Source organism: Silene latifolia, chromosome 4 (assembly GCF_048544455.1).
Source record: "Silene latifolia isolate original U9 population chromosome 4, ASM4854445v1, whole genome shotgun sequence".
NCBI classification, from domain to species: domain Eukaryota; kingdom Viridiplantae; phylum Streptophyta; class Magnoliopsida; order Caryophyllales; family Caryophyllaceae; genus Silene; species Silene latifolia.
In genome coordinates, this window is record NC_133529.1 from 16,779,543 (window position 1) to 16,793,940 (window position 14,398).

A 14,398-nucleotide genomic window follows, 5' to 3' on the forward strand; every position below is an offset into this window, starting at 1 on the left:
CTTTAAAAATTTTCATCCTAACTTAAGACGCATATAGTTCTCTTGTTATTTATTATCGTGCGTTCTTATATAAGTTTTGAATAGAAGAGTGGGAGGTACAACTTAACAGAAGGAGTTGGAGTCAGATCGAGTCGAATTCCGACACGGAGTGGACAAGATTTAGTCGACTGAGCCAAGGGTCACGCGAGAGACTCCGTATATCTAACTTGACGTTAGTGCGGTTATTAAAAGATTACCATTTTCAAAAATTATAGTTTTCGTATTAAATTATGATTTTATAGATTTCTTTTAAACTTTTTTTTTTCAATTTTAAGAGTAGCTATTATTTAACATTTTAAAATGTATTATTAATACTTTTTTTTTTTTTAACCCGAGTTCAAAGTACGTTAATTAATATTACGTTTTATATTAGAACGTTTGTAAAACTTGTTTTATAATTATTATGTTTATATTTCATTTTTAATAAACTATCTTAATTTTTCATTTTATATTGACTCAAAATTCATCTGACATTGGGACACCTTGTCCTTTTTCTCGAATGGTACATTAATGTATTTTAAGCTACTAATGTATTATTAACGTTTTATTAATATGCGATTATTATTAACTTATGACCATACCTAGTTATTTAATTAGTCGAGTCTTGTCTGCTCAAATGAACCATTATTATTTTGAAAATAATTTTGGCTTGGAAGTTTCTATTTAAATAGTTTTGATTTAAAAATATGTTTATTGTATCTTAAAATTCCGAAAATTATTCTTACAAATTATAAACCGAGTCTTATCGAAACGATTTACGAAACTGTATAAAACTGATCCAAGTGGCGCTTTACCCGTCTTCCAGACGTTGCTCTATAAACCCATGGGATCCAATTCATGTCACTTGTTCCCTCATCAAAACCTATTAACACACTAGCCTTCTCTCCTTAATTAAACCACACTTTTACACCCTTAATTTTCCTCTCCTATGTTCCGTAAAAACCAAGCCCATAATTCCCTATATTAATTACTCATTCACTTGCTCTTACTCCTTAATTAAAATAAAAATATCACTCTAACCTTTTCTCTCCTTTTTACTGTAAAAACTAAGCCATAGTAATCCCCATTAATTTCTCATTCATTACTCTCATTCTTCTTTAATAATTCACTTCATTTCTATGTAAACAAGAATCAGATCAAAGAAACAAAAAGAAGACCAAATATTTTAAGCTTCCTTTTCATTCTCCATTCAAATCAAAAACCCACAAAAATGAATAACTCCAACCGTCACATGAGATTTTTGGGCTCAAAGTTCAGCTTAAATTATTACTTTTCTCAATTTCAAATCTTATCTAAGGTATTAATGCTATTTTATTTCAACTCTTAATTTTTGAGATTCTACTTCTTTATTTTTGGCATGAAAACTTACATGCATGTTAGTTTTGAATTAGATCTTACCTTAAAAATAAATTATACTTTATAAAATTGGATTTATTTAAGTTATTATATTAAGTGGTGTGATTGTGAATTGTTGTGTTAGAATTGTGTTGCCGTGACACTAGCCGAGAAGGAGAATAGACGGACGCGATGGAACCGATTTTCGGGATAGTTTCAAGTCGGGCTTGGATCAAATTAGCAAAATCCCTTTTAAGGTGGGTAAATTAACATTTTCTATTGTTGCATGTTAAAATTAACTATTGCATGTGGGTGATTTTATTTTATTGTTACATTATAAAAAAAAAAATCATAATTATTATGGGGTATAAATGAAATTTGATTTGGAGCTTTGAATGGTGAAAGACCGTAAGGTCTTTGGTCATCAAAGGGTTGATTTTTATAAAATTTAACTTGTTTTAATTTATTATATAATTAATTTGTTACGTTTTATAAACAAGCTTACGACTAAAAGTAGTATATTTTACTTCATAGTAATGTCTTACGGTTACAAGGGGAGACCGAGACCTTTAATCATGGGGGCTTTTTGTTAATAATATTATAGTATAATAATTCATCCACTACTTAATTTCAAAATATTTGAATAATAATTACATTGATTGTTGATTTATTCTCTCATATTAAGATAGACTAAATTCACAACGGATGTGGTGATGGCTTAAGCCTAGGGATCTACTCCGAAACTATTTTTAATTCGGTATCTTAAGAAAATTTCATAAAAACGACTCACAAGAATGTTTTTTTTTGTATTTCTGTCTTAAATATGTTAGTGTGTTAGTAATTGTTTTATGTGATCTCATTATAACTATATATGATTTAATAAGCTGTGTGATTTAAGTTTCGTTTCATTATTTATTTTGTCCAATTAAGCAATGTAATTTAATAATTCTTTGCGAGACTTGACCATCGATACCCCCAAAAATGTAATAACTAAAGACCTCGTTTATTTCTTACGACTAAATTACAATTTTAAAACCTTTGGCAATCGTTTAGGCCCGACACGCGATATCGTTAGCCCTATTTCAAATTTTAAGTAGTAACGATTTAGTAGTAGTTTTATTTTATGAGTCACCATTTGATAACAATTATTCTCACATAAATTTAAAAGGATTTGGGTACCAACTACTTTTATCTTAGGTAAATGGATTTGACTATAATAGTTTCTTTTCAAATTTCTCAATCAAGGTATATTATTCAAGTTTTCAAAGGCTTAAGTATAATTTTTACTCAAACTCAAGTTCTCAATTAAAACTGAGTCCTCATAGCCTACCATATTGTTAGCCAAATATAGAATTACTAAATCGAAATTTTGACAAAGTTCTTGTAAAACTCTTTCGGACAAATCCTCTCAACTTGATATTTTCAATTAATAAATTTAATAGTTTAGAGTGAACTTAAGTGATTAAGGAAGTGATTCTTTAATCTCCCTATTAATTAATCTAGTACCAAATCGAAGTTTTAAAACAAGTCATTTTTCACTTTCAATCCAATTTTAATTACTTGAATTATTTAGTTAATAAAATCAATTATATAAAATGGATTAGTAAAAACTGATTTAGGAGCAATTTTTAATCAATTAACTACTAGGGGTCTAAGACCGTCCCTTAGTTAATTGATTCAACTTGGTTGGATAAGCTTGTGGATTACTTGTATTATTTACCAAGTTCGATAGCCAAATCCTAGCTTATTAAATAGGGGTGAACCCGACAAGGAGACCTATGTATGAATATGTGTTGCATGGTTCCAAATTTTTATCAAGGAAAGACTTGTAGTCGAAATTTGAAATTGTTAACACACGGTGTTTTAAAAATGGGTTTCAAAATATTTATGTGTTTTTACTGGGCATTTTTAGGGCCGAATTTGAAAGCTCATTGAGCGGGAAAGCATGTTATTACTGTTTTGTACGTAATGACATGGAGGAATAGCAATTTGCTTAACCGTATAAAACCGTCCGTGCGTACGAAGGGTCTTTGGTGGACCTATCCTTAGACTCGAGAGTAGGCGGGAGTGTGGCCATGCTTTAGGTGGGGACCTGATCAGTCTCGTACGTGTTAGGTGGATCGCATCCGGGTTCCCTAAGGTCTATATTTGGTTAGGCTTAGGGATAATAGCCGGGTGGTGTTTAGTCTGTGGTACGGGTAATAACCCCACGTACCGGCATTCGACCCTGGAGACGAGTGGACAAATTTTGTTTTAAACGTGCTTATGTCACCACGGTAAACAAGGGTAATAATGTAAGCCCCCTGGTATCGGTGTGATTGGCGGTATATGATTATCGTACAAGTTTCGGTTATTGATCATATAATCGGAACGCATATGGTAATTGGCCGGTATATCGTGATAAAATGTTACTAAAATATATAATACGGCAATGAAAAACTGATTTGTTTTTCGAAAAATTTATGTGTTATTAAAGGTATGGATATGTGATTATGTTATACAAGCTGATAATGATTGATTATGTTATGTTTTAGTTGTTTAAAGAAGTTAATCTACCCACCTGACGTTTGTTGTTTTTTTTATAAAACTTTTACAAACTTTAAAAACGTCAGATTTATCAGATTTGTGGAGACCGACCATTTCCGAGACAGATGAAGCTGAAGATGGGATTTAGATATATTTTTATTAGAACATGTTGTACATTGTTAGAAACAATTGTAATATTTTATATTCTTTATATTTGGGTTAGTAGAGAATAGTAATGACTCGGAAATGAAATGTATCTTCCGCTGTTTCCTATTTTCGACTTATTAAATAAAGTTCTGAAAATCCGGGTTGTTACAGTTGGTATCAGAGCATGGTTATTCTGGTTGGTGTTAAAATCTTCATATTTTAACATTGCCTTTAAGACTTATGCTCCCCGGATAATGGAAACGAGTCATCTATTTTCTAGGATCGGACGTTAAGATAATTAGATCACTTAAAAGAAAAAGGAAATGGGTAGCAGGGTAGAATACTAAGGACCGACCTAGTTTTAGGAACCCGTAGTTTTTGTTTCATCATTACTTGTAGTTGACTTATGTGTTTATTTGTAGTGTATAACTGGTTGCTAAGGGTAGTCTTAACTTTATAACTACTAGCCAAACATTTGATATTTAACTCCTACTAACTTCGTTGTTATGGAGACCGTTGGGACAAGCGAATTGCATTGGATGGAGTCAATCTCGTTGAGGCGAAGCTTCGTGATACTTCTGTTAGACTTAACTTATATTGCGTAATTTCCCCTCCGCTTTTTCTTGTGCTTTCCACTCTTTCTGAAATTATAATATTAAATACTTGCTTTCGACATTTATTATGATGTCACCTAAATTTTTAAACTGACTACAACAAAATTTTGGTTCTTTTGATTTCATTTAACTACTACCGATTTTTAAAATTCCTTATACTATTGCCTTTTTGAAAATTAAATTTTTGTATAAAGTAGTGTTGAAATTCGTTTACGCTATTAATATTTCCTTTCATATTTAGTTAAATTTCTTCTAATCAGTTGGTTCTACTAGATTTCAAATATCTTTTACATGTAAGCTTGGTTTAAAATATAGCATTTTACATAAAATTATAATCATACTCTTCCGGTTCCATAATCTTTATTTTTTACTTATATTTACATTGATATTCTAATGAAATTTTTTAAACTATGATTTTATGAAATATTTTATGACTTTTAGATAGTAAATTTGTCAAAACTGTCCTACCCGTATATTACCTAGCCTTAGTTATGATACAGTAATGTCATATATAACTTTGAGGATCATAGAATTTTGACTTTTAAGTATGAAAGGAAATATATTCTTATTTGGGGTAATGTTCTCAACCGAAAGTTTGGAGTCAATATTTTTATTGGAAATGAAAGGGTATGACAATGAATGATTAGAGATTATAAAGAGTGTAGCCTTATGGCTATCAACTTGTGAAATAAGAAATACTTGATGGTACATTAAGGATATAGATATGTGTACTTGGTGAAATAATAGTGAATGTGAAGCAATAGGAAAAAAAAAAAGTATACCGGAAATTGAAGGTTATTTGTTGATCTAAATTGTTGGAGTAACTATTTTAATTTGTAACTATATTGGGATTCCATGGGATATGATGGAAAGAAATTCGACCTTGTTTTATGGATATTAGTTGTTGAACTATTTAAGGGTGATTAGGAATATCATTATATAATTCACGGAATAGAATAAGAGAATTTGTGGAATAAGTTAAGTGGATATTTGTATGAATAGTAATTTGATATTTCAAATGAATTCATTTATAGATCAATGTTGATCTAGGAAATAACTGCGGTATGTGGATGAATACTTGGATAATGATCGTAGATGGTCTAAACTTATTGTGAATTTATACAAATTATGAGTAGGTTGTAAATTCGTGATATGAGAACAAGCAAATTCTAGGCCACAATTGAGGTAATGAGAAACATAGGAAATTGAGGAGACTTGGTAACGATACTGAAAAGAACAAGGATGACTTAAAGGTTTTGTGAATGTTGTTTGAAAACCATTTATATTTGGAGACTTATCATTGAAAATAGTTAAGACAGTTTGAAAAGCCTGAGACTTAAGGACCTAGTGTAGTAGAAATATAATTTGGATGATTAAGTTTTTGTCTCTTAGTTGGAATATAGATTGAGTCCATAAACAAATTTTGAGACGTTGGAAATACAGAAACGGTGAAAGGTTGATGGATATGTTAGATAACATTATGGGAGAGTTATTAGAAATGTAAACAAATGATAATTATTGTGACGAGTGTACATTTGGTAAACCAAAATTATGGTGGTCAGTAAGTGTATGAGAACGATGAAATTTGAGCATGTCGATATACCATCTCATGAAGATTGGACCCGTATGAGTGCTATTTTGCAGAGGTGTGGCACATATTGAGGAACCTTAACCATTCTCAGTAATTTTCGTACCTTCCAAGTTTCGAGGACGAAACTTTTTGTTAGTGGGTAGGACTGTAACACCCCGTAATTTTGACTCACTTTTATAATTTCTTATAATTTTAAGTTATATTTAGTTTGATTTTTAAAACTACTAGACCCCCTTTCACAAGATGGACAAGATTTCATATTTTGAATTTTCTACCCAATCGAATTTAACCCACCTCTCTATTAAGTGTATTTTTATTTTAGTTGATTTTATTAGCCGCTTTAAAAATTTTCATCCTAACTTAAGACGCATATAGTTCTCTTGTTATTTATTATCGTGCGTTCTTATATAAGTTTTGAATAGAAGAGTGGGAGGTACAACTTAACAGAAGGAGTTGGAGTCAGATCGAGTCGAATTCCGACACGGAGTGGACAAGATTTAGTCGACTGAGCCAAGGGTCACGCGAGAGACTCCGTATATCTAACTTGACGTTAGTGCGGTTATTAAAAGATTACCATTTTCAAAAATTATAGTTTTCGTATTAAATTATGATTTTATAGATTTCTTTTAAACTTTTTTTTTCAATTTTAAGAGTAGCTATTATTTAACATTTTAAAATGTATTATTAATACTTTTTTTTTTTAACCCGAGTTCAAAGTACGTTAATTAATATTACGTTTTATATTAGAACGTTTGTAAAACTTGTTTTATAATTATTATGTTTATATTTCATTTTTAATAAACTATCTTAATTTTTCATTTTATATTGACTCAAAATTCATCTGACATTGGGACACCTTGTCCTTTTTCTCGAATGGTACATTAATGTATTTTAAGCTACTAATGTATTATTAACGTTTTATTAATATGCGATTATTATTAACTTATGACCATACCTAGTTATTTAATTAGTCGAGTCTTGTCTGCTCAAATGAACCATTATTATTTTGAAAATAATTTTGGCTTGGAAGTTTCTATTTAAATAGTTTTGATTTAAAAATATGTTTATTGTATCTTAAAATTCCGAAAATTATTCTTACAAATTATAAACCGAGTCTTATCGAAACGATTTACGAAACTGTATAAAACTGATCCAAGTGGTGCTTTACCCGTCTTCCAGACGTTGCTCTATAAACCCATGGGATCCAATTCATGTCACTTGTTCCCTCATCAAAACCTATTAACACACTAGCCTTCTCTCCTTCACAAAATCTCATTTGTGACCAACAATATCCGTCACTTCAAAGTGACGGATACCATTTTACCTCACAAAGTACCCACTTTTTCTCTCTCTGCAACACTGTTCATGTGGTCCCCTTTCTCCACTAACCCATTTTGTTACCATTTTATCTCACAAAATATCCGCCACAAATGGTAACCCGTCACAAGGGAGACCAATTGTCTCTCCTTAATTAAACCACACTTTTACACCCTTAATTTTCCTCTCCTATGTTCCGTAAAAACCAAGCCCATAATTCCCTATATTAATTACTCATTCACTTGCTCTTACTCCTTAATTAAAATAAAAATATCACTCTAACCTTTTCTCTCCTTTTTACTGTAAAAACTAAGCCATAGTAATCCCCATTAATTTCTCATTCATTACTCTCATTCTTCTTTAATAATTCACTTCATTTCTATGTAAACAAGAATCAGATCAAAGAAACAAAAAGAAGATCAAATATTTTAAGCTTCCTTTTCATTCTCCATTCAAATCAAAAACCCACAAAAATGAATAACTCCAACCGTCACATGAGATTTTTGGGCTCAAAGTTCAGCTTAAATTATTACTTTTCTCAATTTCAAATCTTATCTAAGGTATTAATGCTATTTTATTTCAACTCTTAATTTTTGAGATTCTACTTCTTTATTTTTGGCATGAAAACTTACATGCATGTTAGTTTTGAATTAGATCTTACCTTAAAAATAAATTATACTTTATAAAATTGGATTTATTTAAGTTATTATATTAAGTGGTGTGATTGTGAATTGTTGTGTTAGAATTGTGTTGCCGTGACACACGGCTGCCGAGAAGGAGAATAGACGGACCGCGATGGAACCGATTTTCTGGGATAGTTTCAAGTCAGGCTTGGATCAAATTAGCAAAATCCCTTTTAAGGTGGGTAAATTAACATTTTCTATTGTTGCATGTTAAAATTAACTATTGCATGTGGGTGATTTTATTTTATTGTTACATTATAAAAAAAAAATCATAATTATTATGGGGTATAAATGAAATTTGATTTGGAGCTTTGAATGGTGAAAGACCGTAAGGTCTTTGGTCATCAAAGGGTTGATTTTTATAAAATTTAACTTGTTTTAATTTATTATATAATTAATTTGTTACGTTTTATAAACAAGCTTACGACTAAAAGTAGTATACTTTACTTCATAGTAATGTCTTACGGTTACAAGGGGAGACCGAGACCTTTAATCATGGGGGCTTTTTGTTAATAATATTATAGTATAATAATTCATCCACTACTTAATTTCAAAATATTTGAATAATAATTACATTGATTGTTGATTTATTCTCTCATATTAAGATAGACTAAATTCACAACGGATGTGGTGATGGCTTAAGCCTAGGGATCTACTCCGAAACTATTTTTAATTCGGTATCTTAAGAAAATTTCATAAAAACGACTCACAAGAATGTTTTTTTTTGTATTTCTGTCTTAAATATGTTAGTGTGTTAGTAATTGTTTTATGTGATCTCATTATAACTATATATGATTTAATAAGTCATGTGATTTAAGTTTCGTTTCATTATTTATTTTGTCCAATTAAGCAATGTAATTTAATAATTCTTTGCGAGACTTGACCATCGATACCCCCAAAAATGTAATAACTAAAGACCTAGTTTATTTCTTACGACTAAATTACAATTTTAAAACCTTTGGCAATCGTTTAGGCCCGACACGCGATATCGTTAGCCCTATTTCAAATTTTAAGTAGTAACGATTTAGTAGTAGTTTTATTTTATGAGTCACCATTTGATAACAATTATTCTCACATAAATTTAAAAGGATTTGGGTACCAACTACTTTTATCTTAGGTAAATGGATTTGACTATAATAGTTTCTTTTCAAATTTCTCAATCAAGGTATATTATTCAAGTTTTCAAAGGCTTAAGTATAATTTTTACTCAAACTCAAGTTCTCAATTAAAACTGAGTCCTCATAGCCTACCATATTGTTAGCCAAATATAGAATTACTAAATCGAAATTTTGACAAAGTTCTTGTAAAACTCTTTCGGACAAATCCTCTCAACTTGATATTTTCAATTAATAAATTTAATAGTTTAGAGTGAACTTAAGTGATTAAGGAAGTGATTCTTTAATATCCCTATTAATTAATCTAGTACCAAATCGAAGTTTTAAAACAAGTCATTTTTCACTTTCAATCCAATTTTAATTACTTGAATTATTTAGTTAATAAAATCAATTATATAAAATGGATTAGTAAAAACTGATTTAGGAGCAATTTTTAATCAATTAACTACTAGGGGTCTAAGACCGTCCCTTAGTTAATTGATTCAACTTGGTTGGATAAGCTTGTGGATTACTTGTATTATTTACCAAGTTCGATAGCCAAATCCTAGCTTATTAAATAGGGGTGAACCCGACAAGGAGACCTATGTATGAATATGTGTTACATGGTTCCAAATTTTTATCAAGGAAAGACTTGTAGTCGAAATTTGAAATTGTTAACACACGGTGTTTTAAAAATGGGTTTCAAAATATTTATGTGTTTTTTTGGGCATTTTTAGGGCCGAATTTGAAAGCTCATTGAGCGGGAAAGCATGTTATTACTGTTTTGTACGTAATGACATGGAGGAATAGCAATTTGCTTAACCGTATAAAACCGTCCGTGCGTACGAAGGGTCTTTGGTGGACCTATCCTTAGACTCGAGAGTAGGCGGGAGTGTGGCCATGCTTTAGGTGGGGACCGATCGGTCTCGACGTGTTAGGTGGATCGCATCCGGGTTCCCTAAGGTCTATATTTGGTTAGGCTTAGGGAATAATAGCCGGGTGGTGTTTAGTACGTGGTACGGGTAATAACCCCACGCGTCAAGGCATTCGACCCGGAGACGAGTGGACAAATTTTGTTTTAAACGTGCTTATGTCACCACGGTAAACAGGAGTAATAATGTAAGCCCCCTGGTATCGGTGTGATTGGCGGTATATGATTATCGTACAAGTTTCGGTTATTGATCATATAATCGGAACGCATATGGTAATTGGCCGGTATATCGTGATAAAATGTTACTAAAATATATAATACGGCAATGAAAAACTGATTTGTTTTTCGAAAAATTTATGTGTTATTAAAGGTATGGATATGTGATTATGTTATACAAGCTGATAATGATTGATTATGTTATGTTTTAGTTGTTTAAAGAAGTTAATCTACCCACCTGACGTTTGTTGTTTTTTTTATAAAACTTTTACAAACTTTCAAAACGTCAGATTTATCAGATTTGTGGAGACCGACCATTTCCGAGACAGATGAAGCTGAAGATGGGATTTAGATATATTTTTATTAGAACATGTTGTACATTGTTAGAAACAATTGTAATATTTTATATTCTTTATATTTGGGTTAGTAGAGAATAGTAATGACTCGGAAATGAAATGTATCTTCCGCTGTTTCCTATTTTCGACTTATTAAATAAAGTTCTGAAAATCCGGGTTGTTACAATTCGTAGCTAATTTAAAGTATAGAGTATTTTGAGAAGGGGTGTAATAGCACATAGTATTTTGACAAGGCTGGGAAGGATATTGGAATATTGGAGATCCAGATTATGAATGTGAAAAATGTAGGGCGCAAATGTGGTTCGAGGAGAGAAAACAAAAAAGTCGTGGTACAAGACGCCCTATATTTTCACTATGTTGTTCGGACGGCAAAGTTGTTCTCCCATACTTACATGAGCCACCTGAAATCCTTAAGTCTATTTTGAATGGACAACATCGGTTTAGCAAGCATTTTAGAGAAAACATCAGAGCTTATAATTCGATGTTTTCCTTTACTTCTATGGGTGGTAAAGTTGATCATGCCATCAATCAAGGTATAGATCCATACACTTTTCGGATGGGAGGTCAAAACGTTCATCGAATAGGTACTTTAGTCCCGCCTGCAGAGTCAAGCCCTAAGTTCTGTCAATTGTATATATATGACACTGAAGAAGAAGTTTATAATCGTAAAACCGCCATCAGGTATCTATATTAATTTCTTTGTTATGTATAGTCGGAATTCATTCAATTTGTTCCCATTTTACTTTATAATTATCTATTTTTATTGCAAAAATATTGAATTTAATTTTTTTTTTTAAAAATGCTGTCCCAACGATCCCTCCAGGTTTAACGATGATCTTATAAGGCTGTTAAAAAATATGATTCACCAACACAATCCTCTTGCTAAGATGTTTAGGATGGCTAGGGATAAATTGTCTATAGATAAAGACAGTGAAGTGAGTATCAGACTTATTTCTAGAAGAGAAAAAGATGGAAGAACATATAATCGTCCAACGGTTTCGGAGATTGCGGCTTTGATTGAAGGGGATATCGGTCCAAATATGGAGAAAATGGATATTATTGTAAAGAAGTCATGTGGTGGTTTGGATCGGATATCTGAGTTACACCCTTTATACACTCCACTCCAATATCCTCTCTTATTCCCATCCGGGGATGATGGTTATCGGTTGGGTATCCTACACAGTGAAACTTCTATTGGGGTGAGCACGAGCGATCAACCGCGTGAGGAAACGTCGTGTCGGGAGTGGTTTGCCTATCGTCTACAAGACAGATCATCTGATATTGAATTTCCAACGTTGTTACTATCTGGAAAGGCATTCCACCAGTTTTTAGTTGATGGTTATATGATGGTTGAATCGCATAGGCTCAATTACATTCGTTTTAACCAAGATCGACTTCGGGTTGATAATTACAAGAACATTTCAAATGCTGTTGGGAGGGGAGACATCGAGCCATCTTTTGCCGGTGCTCGATATATTGTCCCTAGAGGTGATCATGGGCCGGACCGGGCCGAGTTTAGGTCGGGCCCAAGCATTAAATTAAGCCCATGTGTGCGAGCCGGGCTGGGCCGGTTACAAGTGCGGGCTTATTTTATCGGCCCATGCGGGCTTTCGGGCCGATTCGGGCCAGTTCAGGCTAAATATTTTTCCTCTCGAAATGGTTTAAAAATCCTCATTATGAAGTTAGATACTTTGTGTATTTATCATCAAAAAATTTCATATAGCATTGTGTGATTTTTTCGAGTATTGTCAATTAAGAAGTAGTAACTTAATGTAGCTTTTATGAATGTACTGCTTAAGATGACTCATACAAATTAAATGCATAATTTTTAGTAGTGTAATAATATATTTTAGTGCGGTGCTCAGTGTATGTTGTTGTAGTGTTGTAATTGATTTGATATTTGTTGTTCTTTAGGCTCAAAAACATTGACTTAGCACGCCGATAATAGTAAACAATTTATCGGCACTAGTATGATTCAAAATCATTAGCTCATTTTTTATCATATAAATACTGGTAAAGGAAAATACTAAGACTTATCAAACTAATACCAGTAAACAAGTTACTACGGCTTATTTACAATACGACACTTGATTGGTTAATTATTTTACTAAATGTTTATTAACATTCTTAAATTGTTCATATTCGTAAATTTTGCATATGTTTGGGCCGGGCCGGGCAAAAATTCGGGCCGTAAAGGCGGCCCAACCCCGGTCCTATTACATTGAATCGGGCCATGGGCTTCGGGGCGTGGGCTTTTCGGGCCTAAAATGAAGGCCCAAACCCGGGACGGGCTAGCGGGCCTGGGCCATATGATCAGCTCTAATTGTCCCTGCTACTTTCCTATGTGTTGACAAGTGGAAGAAAGTGAATTATCTCGATACCATGACTATTTGCAAGTGGTTCGGTTATCCAAATTTATTCATTACATTCACGTGTAATCCCAAGTGGCCGGAAATAGTTCGATTCATTACTAAAAGAGGCTTGATATCGGAGGATCGTCCGGATATTTTATGTCGCGTCTTCAAAATTAAGCTCGATGAGTTGATAAGGGATTTAAAAGATCGATACATTTTTAGAAAAGCTAGAGCAGGTACACATTAAAGTTAACCGTTTTATTTAAACCATTATTTATCGTTCTATAGTACCGTATATAATCTGATGCATTTCAAATATTTATTTTGAAGTGGTATATACTATTGAATTTCAAAAGCGTGATCTGCCACATGCTCATATACTATTGTTCCTACATCGAGAGTACAAGTTCCCTGGAGCTACAGATGTCGACAAAATCATTTATGCCGAGATTCCTGATCCAATTAAGGAACCTATCTTACATGATGTTGTTTGTGAGTACATAATCCATGGCCCGTGTGGTAAAGAAAAGTTATCATCATCGTGTATGGTCGGGGAAAACTGCTCAAAACGTTACCCAAAGTCATGTACTGAAAGAACAACGGTTGATGGTGAGGGTTATCCTATATACAAGAGAAGCAAGAAAGGAGTTAGGGTGAAAAAAGATGGTGTACCTCTCGGCAACGAATTTGTCATTCCATATAACTCTCAGTTGTTATTAAAATATCAGGCTCATATCAACGTCGAATGGTGAAATCAATCTCGATCGATTAAGTATCTCTTCAAGTATATTAACAAGGGCTCTGATCGAGTTACGATGCAGTCATCTTATATGCGTCGCAATAAGGAGGATCTTGATCGATTTGATGAGATTAAGAGGTTTTACTACTAACAATATCTATCCGCATGTGAAGCTGCTTAGAGGTTATTTGGTTTTTATTAGGCCCAATTTAGCCTGGTCTGACTTCAGTCTAGCCTGAGTTAATTAGGCTGAATGGGGCAACCAGAGGCCGGACAATTACAGTTATTATTTGACAGGAAAGCTACTCAAAAGGCCTGGTAGAAATCTCTTGCAGGCTAATCAATCAGCAAATCAACAAGACAATTATGCACAAGCCCTATTTCTGCGGAAGACCAAATCCAACTACAAGAACATGAACATCTCCACATACTGCAACGTGCAAAAAGGAAGAAGGG

At 32.6% G+C, this 14,398-nt stretch overlaps 1 protein-coding gene across 1 annotated transcript; it reads left to right on the top strand.

The window, feature by feature from the left end:
• Positions 1–11,348: 11,348 nt before the first annotated feature.
• On the top strand, positions 11,349–13,955 carry LOC141651142 (uncharacterized). Its single transcript, XM_074458864.1, has 3 exons — positions 11,349–11,530; positions 11,673–12,337; positions 13,534–13,955. Exons 1-3 carry the CDS (start codon positions 11,349–11,351, stop codon positions 13,953–13,955), a joined length of 1,269 nt encoding a protein of 422 aa, XP_074314965.1.
• Positions 13,956–14,398: the final 443 nt, after the last annotated feature.

Bases quoted from the DNA above. Each gene is read 5' to 3' on its own strand.
- LOC141651142 (XM_074458864.1), top strand. From the start codon at position 11,349: ATGGGTGGTAAAGTTGATCATGCCATCAATCAAGGTATAGATCCATAC. The intron at 11,531-11,672 runs GTATCTATATTA...CGATCCCTCCAG, and splicing joins AATCGTAAAACCGCCATCAG to GTTTAACGATGATCTTATAA. The intron at 12,338-13,533 runs GTGATCATGGGC...TTTATTTTGAAG, and splicing joins TCGATATATTGTCCCTAGAG to TGGTATATACTATTGAATTT.